The following is a 27,443-nucleotide window of genomic DNA, read 5'->3' as shown; positions in this document are numbered from 1 at the left end:
CGCTTATGTAGACACTTATTCAGATGTTTACGTAAATGTAGGCAAATTAGTACTCTAGAGGTGGCTGGTGCTTAGTCAGAATGTTGAAAATGACGCATTTGTCCATGCTGACGCATTTGAAAGTGTTATAAAGTGTACGTCCCTGGGGGGAGAGAGTTCACCTGGAACCTGGAGGGTTTGGAACTTACACGGTGCTTTTGGCTGAAAGAGAGGACACGGAGAGTGTGACGCGTCCTACTGCGTTCATTCTGTAATCTGCTGCAGTGTGTGTAGGAGTGAGCTGAGAGTGAGAGAGAGAGCGAACGAGAGCGAGAGCGCGCTTCCTCTCTCTGAGCGTTCCAGGAGAAAGCAGAGCGCAGCGTTGCAGGCTGAGGCGTGGTGTCAGCAGGCCCAGACGTGCCTGCGGTCGGTGTGCGACTCTGAACGGGTTTCCTCCTGTCACGCTGCATCTGTTGTTCTCATAGCACAGCGTTGCCACTGCAGCGAGCAAACAGCAGACCTTCAAAGAGGTGTGAGTCATCCTGGCTGTCTACGGTTTCAGTTCGTCTGCTCGGTGCTGGAAGAAACGCAGTTTTTTTTTTTATAGGGATTTACGGAGTAAATAGTTCGAAACTTTAGAGCGCTTTAACGAGGCACTGGATTCATTTTACATGCAAAGTAATGCCCTTAAAGGCATGAATTCATGCGTACATGTACGCACACATAGCCACATGTTTGACTCACTATCCTTATGAGGATTTTCCATTGATCGAAAAAGGTCAAAACAGGCATCTAGTCCTATCCTTGTGGGGACATTTGGTAAACCGGTCCCAAACAGATTTGCCTTGTGTCTTCTTATCGATATAAATATTAACACGGCTGTTTAAAGCTATGCTACATTTAACTCTAATCCTCAATAAATAAAAAATTTCAAATAAAAGTCACAGTCTGTATTTAAAAAAATTTTTTTAAAAATAACGCACTTTTTCTGTGGGGACCAGGAAAATGTCCCCATAATGTCGAACCTGCCAGATATTCCTTACCCTTGGTCCCCACTAAGATAGAAAAATTTGCCCCCCCCCCCCACACACACAGACGCACACGCTGTGTGTTTCAAAAGCACGGTGTCCATTTATAGACATGGAGCACCACACCCCCCCCCATAGAGGAAGATGAATCACGCTCGTATCTGCAGGTGGAATGCAAACCAGGCTGTTTGAAGGCCGCAAGAGCTCGACAGCGTGGGTGGAGGCCAGGGGAAGACCCATTCAACCCTCTGTCTTTCTCATTCTCTCCACTCTTTCTTTCGCTCTCATTCTCATCTCTTCGTTCCTAGCAGTCACCCTCGGAAACACTGTGACGAAGTCCAGCCGAAGGGGGGAACTCCTTTCATAGCGACCAGACGAAACCCGGCCTCTCCCTCGCAGATGCGCACGATTTCATTCGATTTAGACTAGAAATAATCCAATAAACAGTGCAAGCAATATACAAAAGCGAAGGAACCACGCCTGTTTTCTTTTTCTTTTCTCGTCAAAAGCCCAGGAGATGAACTCAGGTGGTTATAGAAGAGCAAGCAGGCTTGACTCATACGTCGGTTGCGTGGGCGAGACTTCATCAAACGCGAGACGGAGCAAACTGCAATTATGCTGAGAGAACAAAATGGTTTTACGTAAGAACTTGACGGGAAGCCTTAATTAGTGAAAGGCGGTGAAGAAACATTGACCACGTGCTTGTAGAAGAATTTCAAGTCCTCTTATTATGCACTGTTGAACTTGGATACAGTGTTGTTACAGGGCTAAGTCCTCTGCTTCATTGGATGGGCGTGCAGCTGATCATGTTAGGGATAAGATCTACAAGGAACAGCGCACGGGTGTGACAGCGTCGAGTTTGTTTATCAGCGTGGTCATAAACACGACTTCCCGTAACTCCAGAAAGAGGATGTCGAAATCCTCTTAGATTGTGTGTGGCGGCACGGGAAAACCCTTCGCATGGTGAAAATGTGACCTGTATACTATATACGGCTCTGAAAACTACAGATTGTCCACACTGAGACCCCTAACAAGTTGACCGTGCTCAGTTGATTGAGTAAACTCCTTTCCCTCGATTTAATTAAGTAATGGGGTCTCCCAAATTTTGTATATTTAACATGAAATTTAGCATATTTAACAGGTAAATGAACTCTTTTAGCAAAATATAACTTTATTTACAAAAACATCCTGTACATGATTGCCATTTCTTTGTAAACACACACAAAGTTGTCTCTTCTACTCATCATGGGCTCTTGAATTTCACTACAGACGTACCAGCAACAGCCGAGACGAAGAGGACCGCCTTTCGCAATTATCCACCAATCAGTGCATCCGTTCAGTTGTTGCCAGGTAGAACTCCTTGCGTGGCCAATCACGTGTATTTTTGTAGCTAAAAAAGTTCAACGGACTTAGCTTTTTGATTTCTGGGTAAAAAGGGCAACATTTTATGTAATGTTTAGTCATGATTACTTGATTGTTTAAGCAAAGACAACATTAGGATTTACAGAACTGGAATATGGGGGCGGGGGGCGGAGGGGGGGTCACACTGATTTGATGAGGTCTGTTTGGCTCAAGCAATGTACAACTTTGACTAATCTTAAAAAAAATTACCTAGATTCATTTTAAAACTTGAGTAGTAAATGTCTGAGATTTATTTAATACTGTTCACAAGAGTGCCTTGCCTCTTTTATTTTTTTCCGAATATATCTCGGGTTAAGACGGAGAACCTTTAGCGTATCGCGGCCTGCGGTGTTGACATGGCGTAAATGTGTAAATGATTTGCTTATATTTTTTTTATTTAGCATTGTAATGTTTTCCTGAACTGCCCATCTCTAGATTGTGATGTCACATAGAAGGCTCTTGGGTTCTGGACCAATCAGATTTGATATGCAGATGATTAGAGGATCATGTGGTACTGATGTGGAAGATAGCTGGATAAGTAACTTAGCTAGTTCTAGTAATATTTTGCTGCAGTTAATGAAATAAACCTGGAGATCATGGCAGTGTTGGATGGAGGCGTGTTTCTGATTTGCATGTTCGCATGGATATTTCTAGATTCTTTTATTTTTAATGAGAATAAAGGTGTAGAGATTTTCCAAGATCGTTGTTATCAGTTTCCTGAGTATTAAAACGTATTCATCGATATATCGTTGTACATTATACAGTTGCGATCAAAATGATTCAACCCCCATTGCAAATCAGGATTATTGTCAAAATTGATAGACTTCAGTGGCTTGCAATGAAGAAATCAAACAAAAGAATTTGAAATGGTTCAACACAACGACTGCTTCAAGTGGTTTCCCTAAATTCAACTGAAAATGCAACTTATAATGATTTCTCCAGTTTCAAGATTATTCAACCCCTTCATGGCGAGCATCTTCAGTACTTTGTAGAGCACCATTTAGCTGTTATGACCTGCTGCAAATGAGATGTATAGTCAGACACCAGCTTCTGGCAGCATTCCTGAGGAATCTTCTCCCATTCCTCATGAGCAATGGCGTCCAGTTCAGTAATATTCTTGGGTTTGCGTGCTGCAACCGCCTTCTTGAAATCCCACCTGAGATTTTCTATGAGGTTCAAGTCAGGCGACTGTGATGGCCCTGTAGAATCTTCCAGGACGACTTCTTCAACCAAGCCTCTGTGGAATTTGAGGTATGCTTGGGATCATTGTCCTGATGGAATTTCCGATGACGTCCAAGCTTCAGCTTCCTCACAGACGGCATGACGTGTTCTCCTAGGATTTCCTGATACTTCAGTGAATCCATCTCGCCTTCCACACGCTGCAGGTTTCCAGTGCCAGATGATGCAAAGCAGCCGCAGAGCATCACCGAGCCACCACCATGCTCGACTGTGGACAGAGTGTTCTTTCTTCATTCTTCTTCCTCCAGACATATCGCTGATCCATCGTGCTGAAAAGTTCCAGTTTTGTTTCATCGCTCCACAGAACAGAATCCCAAAACTTCTGTGGCTTATTTATATGATTTTGAGCTGACTTTTCTTGTGCTTTTGGGTCAGTAGTGCTGAACGTCTTGGAGTTCTGGCATGGAAACCTTCTGCGTCTAGTACACGCCTTACTGTGCTCACTGAAACCTCAGTGCCTGTTACACAAAGTCTTGCTGCAGGTCTTTTGCAGTCACTCGAGGGTTTTTTACAACCTGCCTTCTCAGAAATCTGCTTGCAGCCATCGATGGCTTCCTTTTTCTGCCCCGTCCAGGTATTTTAATCATTTTCTGCCCCTAGCCAGTTCAGGTATTTCATGTGTTCCAGCTCAAGCACACCTGGTGCAACTAATGAAGCCCTTGATTAGCTGCATAAGGTGTGCTTTAAACAACACCTGTTTTGCATATTTGTGCTGTTACGAGGAAGTCTATTCAGGGGGTTGAATCATTTTCAGACTTGAGAAGTCATTATAAGTTGCATTTTCAGTTGAATTTGGGGAAACCGCTTGAACCATTCATCGTGTCGAACTATTTCAATCGCTTTTGTTTGATTTGTTCGTTACAAACCGCTGAAAGCCGGTACATTTTGACAATAAACCTGATTTACACTGGGGGGTTGAATACATCTCAACTATTTTTATTAGTTGACAATGTGGTACGTCAATTGTTTTACCTGTTTACACAAGCACCTCTACCTGTATCTGTGACCGCATCAGAGGAGAGAACTATGTTGCAACTCATAACACAAGGAAACCTCCAGCTTTGCAGCCTGCTGCTAACCACTGCAGCACGCTGCCGCGTTAGCACCGAAATTTCCATAGCAGTCATCACATTACCCTTTTACTGACTAACACATTCTCCCAGCTCGTTCTCCCAGTGTATGCGAGAGTCACCTGCTGTGTTTCATTACAATAACTCTTCACCTTGGCCTCGCAGTATCCCCCTGTGTGAATCTTTTTTTTTTTAATTAAACTCTTCGTTCTATGTGGTGAAATTTTCCTCTCATTCTGAAGACTCAAGAGTGCTCCAGGCTCTCAACAATACGAGAACCTGTCGATTAAGAAAGCTCAGCTGTTCGAGGTATGGCGGTGTATCTACATCTGTTTTATGGGTGTGGCTTTGGAGGGAACGCTAAAAATGCGGGATTGCGTTTGTATTCTAAAACGGCCGCTTTCAGCTAACTGATGCCGAGGTCGCCGAACATACCTTTTTAACAGCGCGTTTACATTGTAGCGGGGCCAGGCATTTTTCATCCCTCCTCACATTCTTGTTCTGTGGAGACAGGAGAACTCCTGCGCAGAGCATTGTGGGATTGTGACAGCTGAGCAAAGCAGAAACGGATACACTGGATGCTAATCAAATCCGCCTGGTGGAAAAAGTCCATTAAGAATGCTTTCCCGGATTCACCTTGATAACCTTTAACAAAGCAAATCTGATGATTCTGGAAACGTGGACCAGTTGAACTTACTGCCAGAGATTAAGGCCGGGGTCACGTGTTTCTGGAAGACTCACCGTGAAGCAACTGCTTATTATTATTATTACAATTTCAACACCGCATCAGTGTGTGCATACCATGCGTGTTTTTTTTTTTTTTTTTTTTTAGCTATTTCTTGGCATAGTATTATGACATTTAAAAAAAACAAACCGTCACTCAAATGCTGTCGTACGACCTCGCCCGCTCCTGTAGTTAATATCTTGTTTGTACCTGTTCACCATCGTTTCTGTTTCTGACACTATAAACAAAAGACCGATTTAAACACTGTGACTGAGGATGAATTAAAGGAGCATGTGAAATGTGTCTAGCGCTGCGCTATGTAGAATATGCTCCCGTGTTGATGAGCGTGACCTTTCTTTGTAGTGCAAGTTTCATATCTGACCACCTGACCCCGCCCGTAGGAGAGTAAAAAAAAACAAACAAACAAAAAAAAACACCTGCGACTTTTCCTCGCGTCCCGCGGGATCTCGGTCCCGACCGTGTACTGTCGTGATCGCTAATTCCCTTTTGAATCTTCTTCCTCTCGTTCACGTCAACTTCGGGTGTCGTTAGGGATCAAAGTCTACATCCGGATTCCTGTAAAGCCGCTTTGTGACGATGTCATAACAGTTGTGTTGTATTGTAGTGAATTTAATGGAATGGAAGATCCTTCGCATTAGCGTGTTAGTAGTCAGGAAACATCTGAGACGCTAAACACTAATTCGGAATATAGAAATGGTGTAGAGATATCGTTTGTGCACGTTATGTGGAGCAATCTGATTGGCTCGCTGCTCTTGTGTGCACAGGAAAGCCCTTGAAAGTTCTGCAAACGTTCACGCTTATTACATCACGTTGTTCAAGAGTTTAGTTTGGTAAGTGAATGTGGTTTGCTGTTCATCACTCAAGTGACCATTTCCTGTGAAAGCAGTCGGTTCTTAGCCACATTTATAATGAGTCTTTATCGGTCACGCATACATTAAAGCACAGTGAAATTCTTTGGTTGGGGCCAGAGGACAGGGTCGGCCGTGATACAGCGCCCCCTGGAGGAGAGAGGGTTAAGGGCCTTGCTCAAGGGCCCAACAGTGGCAGCCTGGCAGTACTGGGGCTTGAACCCCCGACCTTCTGAAAGAAATAGGGCAAGTTCTCAAAATCAGCTGATTTCTTCTACTACATGACACTAAAGAACTGAGGCTCTGTACTGCTGTTCAGGAACTTTTCCTTTTTAAAAAAAAAAAAAAAAAAAAAGTATTTTAAAAACATGCTTTACAGAATTTCTTAAGACGTTCCTAAAACTTCTGTACAGTACTGAAAGCAAGATGGAGTGTGATGTTTCTCATTGAAAAATGTCTATACACACACACACACACACACACACACACACACACACACACACACACACACACATACAAACTCTTATTCCTAATTTTTTGTGCTGTGAGTGCATGATAAAGGCTAATATTCATTTCCTAGTTGTGAGGTTTGGCCGTTGTTCTCTCCACGTTTGCCACAGGGTCACCACAAGATTTCACCGAGGAATCTTTCCCTGAAGAGAGCAAATATGGGCACGCAGACATCACCCTACACACACACACACACATTTATCTTACTATCGTTGTGTAGGAGTACCAACCAGAACTGTCAGCTATTGCTAATCTTCTGCAGACATTTGGTTCTCATCAAGATATAAGATCGTGTCCGCACATTCATACGCGCACGTTTTTATAATATAGCGTAATATAATATAATGTGCATGACGGGCGCACGCTGGCTTAGTGGTTAGTACGTTCCTGGTAGCATGTTCTCCCCGTACTGCGGGGGTTTCCTCCGGATACTCCGGTTTCCTCCACCAGTCCGAAGACATGCATGGTAGGCTGATTGGCGTGTCCAAAGTGTCCGTAGTGTATGAATGGGTGTGTGAATGTGAACGTGTATGTGAGTGATTGTGCCCTGCGATGGACTGGCACCCCGTCCAGGGTGAACCCCGTCTTGCGCCCCATGCCTCCTGGGAGAGGTGCCAGGTTCCCCGTGACCCTGTAGGATAAGCGGTATAGAAGATGAATGGATTGATGGATGGATATGATGCGTATGCACGGACGCTCGTCCTCTCCGTATCGTTCGCGTCCACCCGTCACAGATAATCAGAGCATGGTCTCAGCACTTAATATCCCGTAATGTCCCCCGTTTACGGTGTAGAGAAGAAGCTCAATAAATTCCTCGCCCTGAATCTTTTATCGTTCGGTCTGAAGGTCTTCGTTCCTGGGTGTGATTCAGCTTCAGCATGCATGAAGAATGAGAACAAAACAGTGGTGAGAGGGTGAGACAGTGTGAGAGCAGCCATGCAACACTTATTTGTCACACACCAGTCAGCAGATCGCCTGAGCAAGTGTAAAACGCAACCTTCACTAAATGTCAAACCAAATGCACGCACGGTTTCTGAGAAGCCCTCAGCTTTTAAATGGTCTCTGCCTTTTCTTTTTCTTTTTTTTTCTCCCTCTTTTTTTTTTTTTTTTTTTTTTTGAGTTTCAGAAGGTGTTGCAACAGCTACAATATTCTGAAGCGTAGCGTGAAGTACGGATGGGCGATATGACAAAAATATCATATCACAGTATCCGAAGACTTTTCTATGATACACAATATATGTTATGATGGGTTTATATAGGTCTCGCAGCAAGCTTTCGTGTTTACAATAATATATGAATGAACTTTTTTCTTTTTAAAGATCGACTACAAAATCGTAACATGCAGTTGTCGGTTTCCGATCAGGGTTTGTATTTTATAAAATTGTTAATACATTTTGATTCTATTTGAAAATTTATTAATAATAACCGTTTTTGGACAATTGCAATTATATAATTAACCATTTATTATAATATTAATATCCGTCTGTCTGTCTGTCTGTCTGTCTATCTATCTATCTATCTATCTATCTATCTATCTATCTATCTATCTTTCCTTACTTTGCATTCAGTTACTTGTTCTATTCTATTCTATGTATGTATGTAAGTATGTATCTATGTATCTATCTATCTATCCTTACTTTGCATTCAGTTACTTGTTCTATTCTATTCTATTCTATGTATGTATCTATGTATCTATCTATCTATCCAGCCTTACTTTGCACTCAGTTACTTGTTCTATCTATGTATCTATCTATCTATCTATCTATCTATCTATCTATCTCTCTTTATTTTGCACTTAGTTACTTGTTCTATTCTGTCTGTCTGTCTGTCTGTCTGAAAAACATCTGGGACTTCAATAAAGACCTGTTGGAAACGAACTACTTCTATGTACCACTGAGCTGTAATCCCGAACGCGGGTTCATATGAAGTATTGTGTGAAAAGAAATGATTTCATCGAGGAGAAGCGTTTAATTAAGAACCGTTAAATACTCGGAACAACGCTGTTGAATCCTTGAGTCGTTTTTCCCCGTAACAGCGGCTCCGGCGGTAGTCCTCCGAGTCTGCAAGACGAATCACAGGTTTATATTAATGTATTCTCTCGACTACGTTATCGTTTCTATAGTAACAACTCGTTCATAAGGACTTGTACTGCGGTCGCAAAAATAATGTGAGGAGATGTTTATTTTGGAAGGTGTCTCCAGTGTCAGTCGTGTCAGTTTGATGCAGGAAGGTCTTGAGTTCCTCAGTACCAGGTTTTATTATTTTTTTTATATTAACTTTAAAAGAGACAGAGAGAGAGAGGCTAGTGTGGGACTGTTATAAAGCATGCGCTAGCAGGAAGTGACTAGTCTCACAGATGAAAAGCATGATGGGAAAACCCGTAAAGTACAATAAGAAGTAAAAAGTATGACGTGATGTGGTTGTAGAGGAATGAAGCACTTTGGGTCATGCTGTTATATGCAAATCAGCTTCAGGGTGGTAACAGTAACGCCCCGTCATGGCTCGTTCCTTACATAACTTTCTCTGTTTCCTGGAACTCTGTGTGCGTGTGTGTGTGTCATTATATCACCTCATCATCATCATCTCATCATCAGTTGATAATACGACGCCTCGAATGGCATGCTCTTGCTAATTCCTCCGTTTTGGGTGGAGAAGAGTCGCGATATTTGATTCTGCTTTCTCACTGTCTGCTAAGCGGCTGCAGGACGCCGGCAGGCCGACTCACGCCTCCGTCCTTTCTCCATCAGACCATTTCACGCTTATTGTCTGAAAGCGTGATAGGCTACAGCTCGATCAAAACTCAGCAATCAGAGTTGTTATGCGCTTCAGAGAGAGTCGTTTAGCATCACGACACCACGCTGCAGCTCTCGGGTAGAGTTCATTGCTTTTACAGCTCCTAATGCTTCTGCACTTTCAGCCATTTCGGGATGATTAACAGTCTGACAGGTTTCAGATCAAGTGCGGCCTCGCCGAACATCCCGGAACTTCAGCGCGTGAAAAATGGAGAAAAGCAGCCTTTTTCGTTTGTTTTTGTTTCTGTTACGTTTTTAAAGGAGCGGTGTGTCATTTTTCAAACTTGTCGAATGACATTTTTAACATTGATAAACCATCTCTGTTTAAAAACAAAACCAAAAAGAAAAGCAAAAAAAAAAACATGTACCTCATGAGTTTTCGTTTAATGAAAAGGGGTGGAGTTACGAAGCTCGTTTCAAGGTGGGGGCGGAGCCATATCAAGGACGCAAAAATGTCAACAATGCCTGAAATTGAGAAACGGCAAACAGTAGCTTTAAAGGAGACCTATTTTAAACTATTTATTTATTTATTTATTTATTTACAAAGACTGACTATAAGTCTCAGGTGTCCCCAGAATATGTATATGTGTGTGTGTGTGTGTGTGTGTGTGTGTGTGTGTGAAATTTCAGTTCAAAATACCCTACAGATCATTTATTATTCCATGCTGAAAATGTCCCCTTTTTGCGCGGAACCAAAAACCCGCTGTTTTGGTGTTTGTCTCTTTACATGCAAATGAGCTGCTGCGCCCCGCCCCCTTTCCGGGTCCTCTCCGTGCGAGAGGTTTGTTCCAGAATGGCGGGCGTAAACTTGTGGAGCGTAAACAAAAAAGCTTGACAGCATAAACGAAAACGAAAACTAGGCTAATTTCCCTAGACACCGCCGACACGGGGATTGGTATGACGTATGCTCACACGATCTATGATTAATGATAAAAGGATTAAAAGTGGACGAAGAACAAAAGGCTCGGTATGCCTCTGGCGGCAAAACACGTCAAAAGTAACCACCGTCAAGGGAGGTTAGGGGAAATCCGTGACACATGGACTCCTACACGTTGATCTTGTGCAAGTGTAAGGCCCGAGTGGACTGGATTTTTATTTATTTATTTATTTATTTATATTTAAACGCCCTGTGTTGAGAAAATGCCATGACCGGGAGCCACACTCTCCTAAATCCTAAAGTGGGTCACCCAATTCAACGGCAATTAGATCCAGATGCTTCTTTCAGCTTTCCCCGGAGGAGTGAGGAGGAGCGGAGTCTTTAGCACGCTGTCGTTCTCTCGTGTGTCTCCGGAGTTCTTCAAACAGACGGCGGAGCGACAGCGTGCTAAAGACTCACTTCCTACTCGTTCCTCCAGGGAAAGCCGAAAAGAGGCTGCTGGATCACACATCTCCGTGAGCCAGACACCTTTTAACATCGGCAGACTGATCTATTTCTCACACACACAAACAAGCACACACACACACTCCTATTATAAAAGCTGTATGCTATAGCGGAGCGTGACCGTTCAGCCGTTTTTTCCCCACATTGTCGCAGACATTAGCATCATCGCTGCTGTCTGTGTTCTCCATTCGAACAACGCGTAGTTCTTCGAACACGTAGTGATGCCGTGCGGCGCGAGTGTAGCGTACGTTGCCGTACTAAAGAACGGACTACACGGAATTACTAATCCGAGCGTATTCGACGGTTAATGATGCCACTCAAAGCGAAGCAGACTATAAACTTTGCTCTGGGAAGCTGTCGCATGGAGGAACTCCAGCGTCTTCCTGCAATACACGTAACCTGGTAAAACCTCTTCTGGTGTTGCGACAGTGTCTTGAATCGAACGTGCGATGACGGTATCAGCGAGTGCGGTCGTTAAAAACGTTCCGTGAATCGCACACTCGAACGGAGCAGCGAATCGCGCAGCAGAGCGTCCGAGCACTTCGGTTGTGCGAGCACTGAGCACTAGGGATGGGCGATATCGACTTAAAACTATATCGCGATATTTTCCGGTATTTATTTCGATAACGATATAAATATAGCACCGTGCTCCACTGTCTTTGGCTACAAGTGATGGCTGTGTGTATCCTTAGTGGAGATTTATACTGCTATTTAGTGCAGTACAAACCCAGAGAGAAATTAAAACGTGGAAGACTTCAAATTATTGATTTTTTTTTTAAAATCACAATCAAGTCAGAGCAACACCCAATCCCGGCTGTCCTTCAGAGGACTGATGAGTTATCAGATGTTCTCTGGCTTGGCTGGAATAAACGCCCGCAGCCAGCACCGGCCTTCCGTGGATAAGCTTGGACTCCCCTGGAATAAGGATTTGCATTTTCTGAGGTCTAGCCAAAGCGTGAGTGGGGACGACTCATTTTTCTTCTGTTAAACACGGCCATGTTGTTTACATTTCGCATCCACATTTACATCGACATCGACATTTACATTTATTCATTTGGCAGACTCTTTTACCCAAAGTGACTCGCGAGCGAGGCGGAATCCGGTCCGAGCACGGAGCTGTCGAGGAAGTGATCCGAGCGGTTATACACGAGTGCAAGATAATTACAGGAAGATTCAATTGAGCTGAAGATCAGCTATGCTTTCATGCGCCCAAAAATACTGTAACGTTAGTGATGCTCTTACTGGATGTGCTGGAGTGGTTTGCTTCGCAGTGTTCATTGTGTAAAATGTTGCAACGGTGTTGTAGGAACGTTCACAGATTTCACCCCAGCATGGAAGGAAGTGGGGGTCAGAGGTCATATGAAATGGCGCACCTTTATACAGTCACCAGATAAAAACCAGAGAAGTGTGCATGATGTGAACTTGCATAGACTGACTGAGACCTAGATCAGTTCCTGGGTAATTCCCCATCTTCATTCCATCCATCCTTGCTTTCATCGATCTAACCTTCCTCCTTCCTTTTCATCTTTTTTCCATCAATCTTCCCTTCCTTCCTTCTTTGTCACCTTTCTTCCATCCATCCATCAATCTTTCCACATTACTATCATTTCCTCCATCAATAGTTCTATCCACCTTCCCTTCCTTCCACCCATCCTTCCTTTTTCCATATCTTTTATCCGTCCTTCCTTCCGTCCTTCCTTCCTTTGTTCTTTCTTTTACCTTTCGTCCATCCGTCCGTCAATCTTTCCGTCTTTCTATCATTTCATCCATCCCTACTTCCATCCATCCATCCATCCATCCTTTCTTTCTTTCTTTTACCTTTCGTCCATCCATCCATCAGTCTTTCCATCTGTCTGCCATTTCATCCATCCATACTTCCTTTTTTCCTATCTTCCTTCTTACCGTCCATCCATCCACCCATCTATTCCTCCTTCCTTCCTTCCTTTTTTGCATTTCTTCTATCCATCCATCAATCTTTCTTTTTTATCCATCCATACTTCCGTCCATCTTCCCTTCCTTCCCTCATCCTTGATTTTTTTCCTATCTTCCATCCATCCATCCAGCGATCCGTCTATTCTTCCTTCCTTCCTTCCTTCCTTTTTTCCTTCCTTCATTATTACAGATACATGCCACCAAAGACCCATATAAATGAAGAACAGTAAAACAGGAATAACTGAAAATAGTGAAATACAGGAAGAAAACGTGTATGCTGTTCTTCACAGCCACGATGTGCTGAGGGGGGAAGGGCAGTAGTAGCTCAGTGATTAAGACACTGGACTCGTGAGTTCAAATTCTAGCTCCGCCGAGCTGCTGCTGCTGCTGGGCCGTTCATCCTCAACTGCTCAGGTGTATAAAATTCAATTATACATGTTCTCTCTCTCTCTCTCTCTCTCTGTAGTGAGGTCTCTCATCCCGGGGCGTGATGTCAGATCCTGTGGAGCACGATGGGAAGGAGCTGAGTCCAGTGGACTTCATCCAGCTGCAGCAGTACATGGACTGTGAGTGCCGAGCCGCCCACACGCCGCCTCACTCATCTCACTTCACACACCACTGATGTGTGAATGTGCAAGCTGCTGCTCTGTGTGTGTGTGTGTGTGTGTGTGTGTGTGTGTGTGTGTGTGTAGTGTAAAAGAGGCACATTTGAATCTCAAAGCCGATGTTTGAATCTTGTTCTCTCTCTTTCTCTTTCTGTGTGTGTGTGTGTGTGTGTGTGTGTGTGTGTGTGTGTGTCCAGACTGCGGTTTGAAGGTGAAAGATGTGCTGAGGGAATTCGACACAGATGGCCAGTTGGCTCAGTACAGGCATGGAGAGGTGAGAGTGAGAGCCGGCCGGGTCGTGTGCCGGCTGCCCCTTTTCACTTTACACCAAACCAATATGCAAAGTGGACATGACTGTGTGTGTCACTCCTTTAACCTCACTCACACACACACACACACACACACACACACTCGAAGCTTCTGCATATATCTTCCTGCTTGAAATGTGCCAAGGCCTGATCCATCCCCGAATTCAGTTGCAAAAACATGATGTTTATAACGCCGAATATAAGGCTGATTTCGATTATATACAAAGTCCGAGCTCACATTGAAAATATGGGAATTTGCTTTCATTTACAACCGGACACGAATTTTTAAACCCTTTTTAAATAAAGAACAGAATTGTTTCTACATTTTCCAGAATTGTTTTGGACTAGTTCGCTTTCAGCACGTTTGTGATATGGACCACGTGAACTCCTTTGTACGAAAGGTCGGGTTTCAGGTCTCGTCCTTTCCAGTGGAGCACGAGTTCAGACGCCGCGCCAACGGATTTGATTAAACGCCGATCATCGGGTTGCACGCAAACTCGTGACCGTAGATTTTGGTGAGGCGGGACGACGTTAATGACGACATAGCCTCAAACACAGTCGAGAGGCTATCCCACATGACTTGTGCTATGGGCTGCTATCTGGTGAATTTTTAGAGGAACCCTGTTCTAGCTAGATGAGAGTCATCCAGCATACAGTCTAGCATCTGTCTTAGGCGTACCTATTGTTCTACAGTGTTTGATACAGGACGTGTGTCTCCCAGCGTTCAGAAAAGCTAATATTAACCACAGTTTCTAGCTTTCAGCAAAATTTCCCTATCATCAAACTTTATGCATTGGAAAAGCGAGACACTTTTTCTCAGCCTTTGTGTGGGAAAGAAGGTCACTGTGGTACGTGCGCATTTCTGATCTACAGACATTATATAATCCCACTCTATAATCCCCCTTTCTATCTCCAAATATTGGCTATATATCTTGCATTAGAAATGGTTCTGTACATCATAGACACACTGTGTGCACTCACACTTTACCTTCTTTTTTTACTGGCTTAGAGGTTAGCACGTTCGCCTCACGCCTCCAGGGTCGGGGGTTCGATTCCCGCCGCGGCCCTGTGTGTGCGGAGTTTGCATGTTCTCCCCGTGCTGCGGGGGTTTCCTCCGGGTACTCCGGTTTCCTCCCCCAGTCCAAACACATGCATGGTAGGCTGATTGGCACGTCCAAAGTGTCTGTAGTGTATGAATGGGTGTGTGAGTGTGTATGTGTTTGTGTGCCCTGCGATGGATTGGTACCCTGTCCAGGGTGTACCCCGCCTCGTGCCCGATGCTCCCTGGGATAGGCTCCAGGTTCCCCCGTGACCCTGAAGAAGGATAAGCGGTATAGAAGATGGATGGCTGGATGTACAAATCCAGCCCAAATTTGGTGTGAAACCAAACTGTGACCTTGTCATTAACTGCTGCTCCTCCTCTAATGAAAATGTTTATAGAGCGAGAACGGGGCAGCGTCACACCACTCTTAGCGCTTGATCCATCTCCCGTTTTTGACCACGAAGTGCAATAATAACTCTGTGGAGCTAAATAGGGCAGTTATGGTGTTAATGGATAAAATACCGTACATGCGCACTTTAATTCACGTTCACGATAAACACTGCAGTACACAGACATGAGCTTTATGACTTGAACTAAACTGCTGGTATGTGAGCCTTGGTTTTGGAAAGAGATGTGTGTGTGTGTGTGTGTGTGTGTGTGTGTGTGTGTGTGTGTGTGTATACACTCAGGGTGCGCAATTAATTTAATATTAATCCTCAGTTAATTAAACCCAGTCAGTCGAGTGTGAAACTGGTGAGCTTAGCTGGCGTTTGCTAATTAACGTTTGCTAATGTTTTTATTGACTCTGCCGCGTTACAGGCTTCCCATTACCTTATTTCTGACCAATTCCAGTTCTCTCCGACACGCTCCGCTTTCCTGAACACGCCGACACGGCAGACCCGATCAATGTCGTTTGGGTACAAAGGCAGAGAAGGTTGAGATCAGTTGAAGCAGATGAATGCCCACTAGACAAGGCATGCTGGAATAGTCTGCACTCGCCTTCAGAGACCTCAAGAGGAACCGGATTCTAAACGGAACCCGTTTTCTTCTGGGTGACTCCGGATAGTGAGAGTATAAATCATTTATACGAGGTGGAGAAGAGTAAAGACACGCAGTGCTAAGGATGTTCAGCATGAGCAGGTGGTTTATAAGAGTCCCGATATGAGCAGATGATTTCAGCAGCAGTTCTTTTATCCAAAGCGACAGTTGATAAGATCCAGGTGCGAACTGGGCGGAGCAAAGCGGGACGAGTGATCACGATTTCAATAGTGAGCATGGAAAATGTGATTTAAAAAAAAAAAAAAATTATTTTAATAATGTTACATCGGGACAAAGTTATTGGGACAGACGCGTATCATCTGGCGCAACTGAACGCAGTATTTCCTAGTTTTGAAATATTTTACCACTGAGGTCAACTAAAACTGAAGCGAAATCCGCTCAGCACGTAGCGGACGCGTCACGCATGAGCTCGGTGAGATGTCTCTGTGCGCGTGTCCGACTCTCCGTGGCGTGCGTCATGATTTTCCAATTTTACACCAAAGGAGCACAGGTGTCCTCGGGGCTTTAAAGTCGGAGTTTGTCTCGGAGAAAAGAGGACGGCGTTAGTGCTGAGACACGGAACTGGGTTTGGGTTTGTAGTGCAGCGCCGCTGGGAGGAAACCGTCGCCCTCCCTCAGGAGCCCTCTGTTATGTTATGGTGTTATGGTTCCGTTTCTTTCTCTATTTTCGGTAACATATTCATAGCTGCATTATAACTGTGCTTATACTTCCCTGATCGATTATATAGACCACCGAAACCTGTGTTTCTTTCTATTCATTATAACGCACAGCGTTTTATAACTAATAACGAATCATTACTATAACTGTAATAATTGTTAACCATTTGATTATTTTTTGTAACGTAATATGGAAACACAAATTAAAGAAGAAAAAAAAAAATGAATGCACGAATGACATCACTGACGTCTTGAAGAATTACAGAAAATGATTAGTGTTTTGGGACCCGGGATTAAGATGAATAGTGACGCATGCATTACAGTGTGATTCTACGTTATCGGGGATTTATTTATTTATTTGTTTTAATATAATTATATAAGGAATTTAACAGAGGTATTGTGAGAGGAAAAATATAAAAGACTAGGTGAAAGCTGAAGCTGATTATTTTCCAGTGACGGCGCGTCCCACGGTGTATTATTCCTCATTTATCACAAGGGTTATCACCCCAGAAACGACCATTTTTAATTTATTAATAAACGCCACACACTTTTTTTTAAAGATTATTATAAAGTGCTTCAGAGCTCTGACACCGGAGACTCCTTCCAGTAATGTTTACTAACGGATTTTCTTTGTAAAATAAATAAACATTCCGTGTTTGTTTGTTTATTTATTTATTTATTTATTTATATGAAGTACTAGTGCATCTTCGGCCGTAACATTCGCTGTGAGTGAGCCGTTACTATAGAGACAATTGCGTATTAAAAACGAGCGTGTTAATTATAAACCAATGAGTTGATTTAAAGGGAATTCATCAACACTTTCTGAGCAATCAGTTACTGCTTAGAGTTCAGACTTCTAAGCGGTTGTAATGATTTGTGAGGGTGGGGTTTATAGAGAGTGCTCCCATGGTTTCGGACAGCTGTGATGATGACAAATTGGGGTATTTTTTGGTATCAAGCATCAGAAAGCTGCCTCTGAATTATTCATGTGTGTGTGTGAGAGATGAGTGATGAGTAACTGTGTTCATGACTCAGAGGACACGATTTTTCTGTTCTACATCCATCAGTGCATCGACGAGGAAGGCTTCCGTCTCTTCCTGAACACGTATCTGGAGGTGGACGAGTTCCCTCAGGATCTGTGCGAGCGCCTCTTCAAAACCTTCAAGACCTCCGACGAGGCCAGTGAGTCTCTGACGCGCCGACGCCTTCGCTCGTCTGTGATCAGTGAAGAAGTTGCACTGATATTTTAGACGGTAGCAAGTTTGCATGGTTTTTGAATGGAAAAAAAAAAACAGGAGCGTCTGTTTAACCGTATTTTAAAAAAAATAAAATAAATTCGTTCCATGAAGTTCGAAATGAAATCTGGGTGTACTGTATGCTGTGACCAGACAGCAATCCCAAACATTATTGGGATTTTTTTTTTTTTTTAAACATAATGTTAAAGTTGTATATTCAGTATATTCACTAAAGTTGTATATTCAGTATATTCATCCAGAAATATCAAAATCCCTAAAGATCAGTTTCCGCTGGAAATTACAAAGCTGCATCCAAAATATTGTGAGAAAGGTCTTGATTTATTTATTTATTTATTTATTTTAACGTTTGGCATCATTCACTGCCCTGCATCTTTATCCACACTTCACTAATTACCTCAGTAAGCGATAAACGCGGTTTGTTTTTGTCCCGTCTCTAAGGGGAGGTGTTCCTTAAAGACGTGTCCTGTTATTTCTCCCTGCTGGAGGACGGGCAGCCTCGAGACAAACTAGAGTGTGAGTCTGAGCATGTTCTAACACAGCCTTGTTTCCGTTAACGTAGAGGCTTCGAGGCTAAAACTCATCTCTCTTTCCTCAGTCGCTTTCAGACTTTATGACCGAGATGGTAACGGAGTCCTGGACAGTTCAGTAAGTCATGTCTTTCTGTCTGTCTGTGTATACACCTGCCTCCATGTCTATCTGTCTGTGTGTCTGTCTGTGTTTGTTTGTGAGTCTGTCTGTCTGTCTGTCTGTCTGTCTGTCTGTCTGTCTGTCTGACAGTTTATTTCATTGGGTGTTTGTTTCATCAGATATTTGTCTGATCAGGTATTTATTTGATCAAACGTTTATTTGATCATGTGTTTGTTTGATCGGGTGTTTATCTGAACGGATGTTTGTCTCATCAAGTGTTTATTTGAACAGTTGTTTCTTTGATAAGGTCTTTTTTGCTCAGGGGTTTATTTCTCTGGGTGTTTACTTGATCTTTTTTTTATTTGATTTGTTTGGGTGTTTGTTTTAGTGTTTATTTGTTTGGGTGTTATTTGTTTGGGTGTTTACTTGATTGGGTGTTTATTTGATTGGGTGTTTATTTGATTGGGTGTTTACTTGATTGGGTGTTTATTTGTTTGGGTGTTTATTTGTTTGGGTGTTTATTTGTTTGGGTGTTTATTTGTTTGGGTGTATACTTGATTGGGTGTTTATTTGTTTGGGTGTTTATTTGTTTGGGTGTATACTTGATTGGGTGTTTTTGATCAGGGTTTTTTTTTATTTGATTTATTTGGGTGTTTATTTGTTTTAGTGTTTATTTGATTAGGTGTTTACTTGTTTGGGTGTTTACTTGATCTTTTTTTAATTTGATTTGTTTGGGTGTTTGCTTTAGTGTTTATTTGTTTTAGTGTTTATTTGTTTGTGTTTTTTTGTTTGGGTGTTTACTTGATTGGGTGTTTACTTGATTGGGTGTTTACTTGATTGGATGTTTATTTATTTGGGTGTTTATTTATTTGGGTGTTTATTTGTTTGGGTGTTTACTTGATTGGGTGTTTATTTGTTTGGGTGTTTACTTGATTGGGTGTTTATTTGTTTGGGTGTTTACTTGATTGGGTGTTTATTTGTTTGGGTGTTTATTTGTTTGGGTGTTTACTTGATTGGGTGTTTATTTGATTGGGTGTTTATTTGTTTGGGTGTTTACTTGATTGGGTGTTTATTTGTTTGGGTGTTTACTTGATTGGGTGTTTATTTGATTGGGTGTTTATTTGTTTGGGTGTTTACTTGATTGGGTGTTTATTTGTTTGGGTGTTTATTTGTTTGGGTGTTTACTTGATTGGGTGTTTATTTGATTGGGTGTTTATTTGTTTGGGTGTTTACTTGATTGGGTGTTTACTTGATTGGGTGTTTATTTGATTGGGTGTTTATTTGTTTGGGTGTTTACTTGATTGGGTGTTTATTTGTTTGGGTGTTTATTTGTTTGGGTGTTTACTTGATTGGGTGTTTATTTGTTTGGGTGTTTATTTGATTGGGTGTTTATTTGTTTGGGTGTTTACTTGATTGGGTGTTTATTTGATTGGGTGTTTATTTGTTTGGGTGTTTACTTGATTGGGTGTTACTTGATCAGCTGTTTGTCTGATCAGGTGTTTATTTGCTCAGATGTTTGTGTGATCCGTTGTTTACTTGTTCAGGTGTTTGTGTGTAATTGTTGTGGTGTTAATGAGGTTTGTAAAATCTTTTTCCTGTTGCAGGAAGTGGACCGGATTATCGCTCAAATGATGCACGCAGCTGCCTATCTGAGCTGGGACGTGTCAGAGCTCAGACCTGTAAGTGTACCACCTTCTGTGTGTGTGCACGTGCGTGTGTGCGTGCATGTCTGTGTGTGTGTGTGTGTGTGTGTGTGTGTGTGTGTGTGTTATGCTGCAGCAAGTGTAACTTACCCTCATAGTGTGCTATATTACTCCTGTTTCTTTCTCTTGACCTACCTTTGAGGATGAGACTTTGTGGAATTTGCTTACATATTTGACATTAGAGCAAAACTTTTTTCCCTCTTTAGATAAAGTGTATTGGCGAGCTGAGACATTTTCTGTGTCTGATGCTTGTTTGGTTTTGCACAATGGCCACACATCTGACTTTGCTCTAGTAATGTAAGCACCAGTGCAAGATTATATGTGCGGTAGTGTGTAAAAGGTCCTGAAACCCCCCTCTTTCAGCTCAAGTCTACCTCACAATCTTTTTTGAAAAATGCAACTTAAATGGGCGTGGATGGCTCTGAGAAGAACGGGGGGGGACTGGGCGTGGCAGGGGAAGAGAAGGGGGCAAGCACCTGTCGTCTCTTGGGTTTAGGTGTGATGTTTTACACACATAACAAACAAAAAATATATATGTATGTATGCATATAAGAAAGTTCTGGCACAAACTTGGCCGATTTTATAATCATTTCCGTAGTTTAGTGTCCAATTGCAACAGACAGGACTTACCGATTTACCGGTTATGCTAATTAATTAGCTTTCATCGCTAGTTTAGCTTGCTAACTAGGCAGCTAGCACAACTGGCAAAAGGCAAAAACGTAAACGTATCATTGATGCACAGAGACAGGACTAATTGTTAATCATAGTACATATATGAAAATTTAGCTAGAAGTTTGAACGTACTAGCTGACAAAGCTAACAAACTCAATAGCAAACCAATAATGTGATGTGCGATACGGACATTAAAAGCTCAGAAAATGTAGTTTAGTGTTTTATGACACTGTAATGTGTTTCTAAACTTGTAATAAGCACAGACTGAGTGCTGACGTGAACCTTCGCTGTGGTTTTGTTTGGTTTTGTTTGACTGAGACATGACGATGTATGGAGAGTAAGTAATGATGGTAACAATGTGTTGGCAGTGTTTAAAGATAATTGACTACAGTTTCAAATAGCACAGATAGCGATGCTGGTTTCTGTGTGGTAGTGCATCTTGAAAACCTGACACACACATACACACACACACACACACACACACACACACACACACAATATTTTTACTTTCTCTTTCCTAGGTGTTGAAGGACATGATGACAGCGATTGATTCAGACAGCAGTGGAACCGTGTCGCTTGAAGAGTGGGTGGAAGGAGGGATGAACAATGTGCCTCTACTGGTCTTACTGGGTTTGAAGGTTAGACACACACACGCACACACACTTTTTTTTTTTTTTTTTTTAAGGAAGCTTCCCTAATTTCCTAATGCCATATTCTCATTCCTCTTTCACATAATGCTGAAGTAAACGATGTTAAGATAACTCGTGTGTGTGTGTGTGTGTTTGTGTGCGTGTGTGTGTGTGTGTGTGAGGCACACTCTTCACATCCCCTTTCACGAGCTGAAACTCAGGAAGTTGTGGTTTATTGCACTTGGCATTTACACAGTATTGTGGTATTGAACACACACACACACATATATACATACACACACACACACACACACACATATACATACACATACATACATATACAGACAGACACACATACATATACACACACACACACACACACATACATACAGACAGACACACATACATATACACACACACACACACACACACACACACACACACACACACACACACACACATGCATTCACTTCTAAAATTTTGGTTTAGAACCCCTCTAAAATATTTTCCATTTCCCAATGCTCATTCCTGGATGGTTAATAAAACGCACATACAGCACAGCTGATTACATTATTATTATTATTATTATTATTATTATTATTATTATTATTACTGTATATGCACAAGTAATATTTGTGTGTGATCAGGACTGGGTATTTTGAAATACAGCTAGCTGGAGTGTGAACTGAGGGCCGACAGTGTCTGAAATAAATACTGGAGGCTCGGGGGCTTAGTGGTTAACATGCTTGCTTCGCACCTCCGGGGCTGGGGGTTCGAATCCCACCTCCGCCCTGTGTGCGCAGAGTTTGCATGCTCTCCCCGTGCTTCAGGGGTTTCCTCCGGGTACTCCGGTTTCCTCCCCCGGTTTAAAGGCATTTCCGTAATTGTCAGTGGTGTCTGAACGTGTCTGGGATTTGGTGATGGGTTGGCGCGCCGTCCAGGGTGTCCCCGCCTTGTTCCCCGCCTCGTTCCCTGGGATAGGCTCCAGGCTCCCTGCGACCCTGTGTAGGATTGGCAGAATGGAAAATGGATGGATGTATGGTTTAGTGCAGAAGGAGAAAAAGAAGGTTAGGTAAGATAACATATCATTTTGAGCTATTACTAGAACACTATTTGAATCATTATCAATAGAATTGCCATAACTCATCATTTCATATCATTCAGAGTTATTGACGATAGGTCGTGCCTGAAAGGATTGAGTAACAGGTTTGTGCCATGCAATGTCATTTTTTTACATCGCTTTTAACAACGGACATTTTTCACAAAGCAGCTTTCCTTATTATTACTCATCATTTATTATTTCATCATTATGTTCCTACTGCCGTTTTACCCCCCAAACTCAGGAACGTCTCAGAGCGCTACATGGAGTCAGCAGTAAACTCGACTGTTATACCCTAGCGTGTACTTGAAGATTTATTTATTTATTTGTTTATTTATTTATTTATTTATCTTTAGAAATGTGACAAATGCACACCAGCTTTCTAATCATATGTGTGACTGAGATCTAAAATCCTCATACTAGGCCACATATTGAGAAGCATGTGGAGGGATTTCCCCTCAGTCTATTTCCATCCCTGAGCGTGGCGGTGTGCTGTGCGCTCGCAGGCTTGTTCACTGCTTATTTTGGTGGCTTGCAGTTTCATATCTCCTCCGGTCTGTTTTGAAGCTGGCAGCTTTCTGAGTCACACCAAACCGACCGTCTCTAGTAACGAACGGGCTATAAATAGAGCAAAGCACAAATAAACAGTGTGTACCATCTCCTGAGCCTGCGCACCCACACTGTAAAGATGAGTTACAGTTTACGAACAATAGCCACGTGTGGATGGAAGAGTGGGCAAGGTGACTAACAATCTCAATGAGTAATGAGATTAACCAGAGCTTCTTTTTTTTTTTTTTTTTTCCATTAAGTAACACAATGATTTGTGTTTATGGTTGGATTTCCACCTACAGCTAAGGACAAAGAGGCTGAAGTTCAGATTAGTTTCGTATGTAAAGAATGAAACAATTCAGGACGTGCTGTGATGCCATGGTGTAATGTGGAAGTATGAAGTTACTGTTACTTTCCTGTTTTTTGTTTCCCCCCCCCCCCCCCCCCCCCTTATAACACCATGTCCCAAAGTCATGCTAAAAATCGTGACGTTTAATGTCGTAGAACAAATGCAAATCGAGCTAGTTCATATCATTCGCTCGTTTTAAAACCGCTATAAACACTCTTTCCCTCACCGACCTGTCTTTCTGCTCTTTCACAGCTTATAAACTCCTTAGTCCTAAAGACTTTCCCATGGCAGAAAACCTACTGACTGTTACAAAGCGCTGACACTGGAGACTCCTTCCGTAAATGTTAAATAATCCCTCGTCTCCACCATATCAACGATACCACATTTGATTCCCAATCAGTTTATTATTAGTCTTCGAGTACGCGTAAGGTCCGCCGTACGAGCCCACGTTAATCGTGTGTTGCTATAGAAACGCAAACGTATTCAAACGAGCTGCGTCTCAATTCCCCTACGTGTACTACGCACGGATAGTAGGCGAATTGGGACGCAGGATATCATCCGGCTTGAGCCGGAACCGCTGTCGGAAAATCTTCTGTTACAGAATGTTAATAATACCTCCTGACCAATCAGATTTGAGAATTCAAAAGTGCTGTGGTGTAATGAGATTTGTCTTGCTTGCAGTACAAAATGTATGATGAAATAATATGATGATAGCTCAGGCATCCCATAATTCAACACAGCAGGTCAGGAAACAAATTTAACCGCATCAATCAGGAAATACATGATGACTTTTAACTAGGTTAAAGCTGTATTACTGAGAAGCTTAATGCTGAATGTATACCCAGATCCACTATAAGGAAGTCGTAGCTTCGGCGTTAAAGACTCGGAAGGTTGTGAGTTCAAATTTCCACATGGCTGTGCTGTCACTGCTGGGCCCTTGAGCAAGAAACCTCAACATCTCAGCTGCTTTGAAAGAATAAAAAAAACAACGCATCAGCTAATTAAGCAAAGCAGTCGAAAACCGAAGATCTCGCAGCTCTGTAAACACGTCCTCTCTCTCCTCAGGTGACTCAGACGGACGGGCAGCACCTGTGGAGGATGAAGCATTTTAACAGGCCGGTTTACTGTAACGTGTGTCAGAGCATGCTGCTGGGGCTGCGCAAACAGGGCCTCTGCTGCACATGTCAGTATCTCGCAGACTCGCCGGTCTTCAGCTCATTATTATAAATAAAGAGTTCATTTCATCATCAGCTCTCTGTCGTCCCGCAGGCTGCAGGTTTACCGTCCACGGGCGCTGCGCCAACAGGAATCCACCTCCGTGCACTCGCACCTACGTCAAATCCAAGAAGGACACTGGGGTGAGATTCCTCTAACCTCTCGTTACTGTAAAGCTTTCGGTAAATCACACAACATCGCAATGCAGGAACACGGTTTCTGTACGTGTAAAATATATCGTGTAAACGTTTTGGCAACCTAAAACGCATCCAAATAAAAAAAACAAACAAACAAAATACTGTATTTTGTAAGATATGTATGAGATCAGTATTGGCATTTCAGTTGATAAATAGTCATGCTAGCATTCTGGTGGAAGAGAATTAGCGCTAACTAGCGCCAGCTCTCTTTTACACACCACGGGACAAAACGATCAATTATCCTTCTATACAATCAAAAATACTTCCGATTCATTTATTAAGTATTTTTGTATTAAGTATTTACTGTTATTTTCCTCCTGTGTGTTAGCAAGGGTTTAACATAATTAGCATGCTGCTATGACCCTGTCGCTAGCATCCAGCACACTACTAGCTATCTATAGTATAATAAATCATGGCACTAAAATTGATTGTGAATCTTTCAAACGCATGAAATATCCAGTAACGTAGAAGCTAGCCACGAACTGTTGTCAAACAGGGGTGGACAGATCATGGCTGATGATTTTTTTTACTAGGGGATTAATTATTGTGCGTGGATTACTGATGACCTTTTCCAAATCAGGATGTGGTTATGTGGAAATACTGACAAAACCAAGCAAAGTAAAGTAACCACCTCTTAGTAAAGATGCTAGCCAGAATTAAATAACACACTAAATGGCCAAATGTTTGTGTACACGTGACCATCGCACCATATGTGGTTCTTCCCCAAACTGTTAGAAGCACACAATTGCATAAAATATCTCTGTGCGCTGTAGCGTTACAATTTTACCTTCACTGGAGCTAAGACGCTCAAACCTGTTCCAGCGTGACGATGCATCTGTGCACAAAGCCAGCTCCATGAAGACATGGTTTACCAAGTTTGGAGTGAAAGAACTCGAATGTCCTGCACAGAACCCAACCCCAGTGAACACTTTTGGGATGAACTGGAACACCGACTGCACCCAAGACCTCCTGAACATCCCAACATCAGTGCCTGATCTCACTAATGCTCTTGTGTCTGAATGAGCACACATCCCCACAGCCACGCCCCAAAATCTAGTGAAGAGCCTTCCCAGAAGAGTGGAGCTTATTATAACAGCAAAGTGGGAATAAATCTGGAATGGAATGGGATGTTCAACAGGGAGGTATGGGTCTGATGGTCAGGGGTGCACAAACCTTTGTGTGTGTGTGTGTGTGTGTGTGAATATATAATGAATATATTTTGTGCAATGTAAAGGCAGAAAACTACATCTCTTAGCCAAAATGTTTAGTCGAGGACGTTTTTAAAAGAGGACAATAATTTTCCTTAGCCTGTATTGCAGCACATTAGAGCTTTAATCGTTTTTGTCCTAACGATCGTATTACTCATTTTGAAACGTCGAACCAAAATGTAATAAACCATAATGAAATAAAGCAGGGGCTCGGCTTTGAAAGAGGGATTTTCCGTGATAGACAGACAGACACCGCATTGTTAAATAAGGGACGTGGGAGGGAAATTCTCAGGACATCCGTGCATCTAGTTGGTGATATAACCCTAAAACGCAGACCAATTATCCCATCAGAAGCATGTGGAAAATAAAGGCAAATAATTCAGCACAAGAGATTCTCAAGTACCACTGTTTTGTTTGCTGTGGTTGCTATGGCGATGTAAATGACTTCTGGAAAGTTCAATTGGGCGACTGCATTCCCGCGAAACACGGCTCGTCTGGCCTTGTTTTTCGCTAGGATAGGAATCCAATATTACATATTTATAGCATGCTGTGATTATTACTTTCTCTGTGTGTGTGTGTGTGTGTGTGTGTCCAGGTTTCAGTCCACGACTGGGTGAATGGGAACTGTGAGTCTGGGAAGTGTGAAAAGTGTCAGAAGAAGATTAAGGGTGTGCACGGAAAAAGCTGTGTATGGTGCCATGCTACGGTGAGAACAAAGAAAACCGTCGCAAAAAGATATTAAATAGTTCTAAACAGTTATAGTAAATACTGTATGCCATGCCTCAGCATGATTTCAGGCCATTTCTTGACAGTGATGGAAAGTTTTCAGGCAGCTGATTTGTTCTTGTTGTTGTTTTTGTTGTTGTCACTTCCTGTTCCAGCGCCATAACGAGTGTGCGAACCAGGAGCCTTCAGAGTGTGGCCTTGGCCCACTGAAAGACCACATTTTACCACCGTGGGCCATTTACCCAGTCATTAAGGTAGACGCCACAGATGTCTACATACATATATTCTTTTAATCATTTTACGTCAAAGCTCCTCTGAGTTGTTTTGTTGCAGATTAGTTGTTTTTCGTCTTGGAAACTATTTATTTTGGTAGATAAAATATGCTTCAGTTTTGCAGTGGATTAACTCTTTCTGTTCTTTAGGAGAGGCAAAACTGTGTGAAGAACGGCGCGTCGGACGACTCGGAGTACAACACTACACCTGATGGACAGGTACTGCAGGTGAGATTACACTTCATTACTCTTCACCTGCTTACGCTTACTACTCCTGAACATTCCTGAGCTCCCTTGAGCTTGGCTTAAAGTATATCTAAGGAATGAAACACTTAGAGGCCTGCTG

General features: G+C 42.5%; 1 protein-coding gene across 1 annotated transcript in view; it reads left to right on the top strand.

Moving 5' to 3' along the window:
• Nucleotides 1–27,443, top strand: part of dgkaa (diacylglycerol kinase, alpha a) — a 49,614-nt gene that overhangs the window by 5,646 nt on the left and 16,525 nt on the right. Inside the window, exons 2-13 of the mRNA XM_017487582.3 lie at nt 13,392–13,491; nt 13,728–13,804; nt 17,663–17,777; nt 18,290–18,364; nt 18,447–18,496; nt 20,083–20,157; nt 21,375–21,491; nt 24,545–24,662; nt 24,749–24,837; nt 26,695–26,805; nt 26,981–27,079; nt 27,248–27,325. Of these exons, the coding sequence (XP_017343071.1) occupies nt 13,416–13,491; nt 13,728–13,804; nt 17,663–17,777; nt 18,290–18,364; nt 18,447–18,496; nt 20,083–20,157; nt 21,375–21,491; nt 24,545–24,662; nt 24,749–24,837; nt 26,695–26,805; nt 26,981–27,079; nt 27,248–27,325 (1,080 nt within the window). The 5' untranslated portion in view covers nt 13,392–13,415. The remainder of the gene's footprint in view (nt 1–13,391; nt 13,492–13,727; nt 13,805–17,662; nt 17,778–18,289; nt 18,365–18,446; nt 18,497–20,082; nt 20,158–21,374; nt 21,492–24,544; nt 24,663–24,748; nt 24,838–26,694; nt 26,806–26,980; nt 27,080–27,247; nt 27,326–27,443) is intronic.

The sequence above is a fragment of the Ictalurus punctatus genome, chromosome 15, assembly GCF_001660625.3.
Source record: "Ictalurus punctatus breed USDA103 chromosome 15, Coco_2.0, whole genome shotgun sequence".
NCBI classification, from domain to species: domain Eukaryota; kingdom Metazoa; phylum Chordata; class Actinopteri; order Siluriformes; family Ictaluridae; genus Ictalurus; species Ictalurus punctatus.
This window is presented reverse-complemented; position numbering and strand designations above follow the sequence as displayed.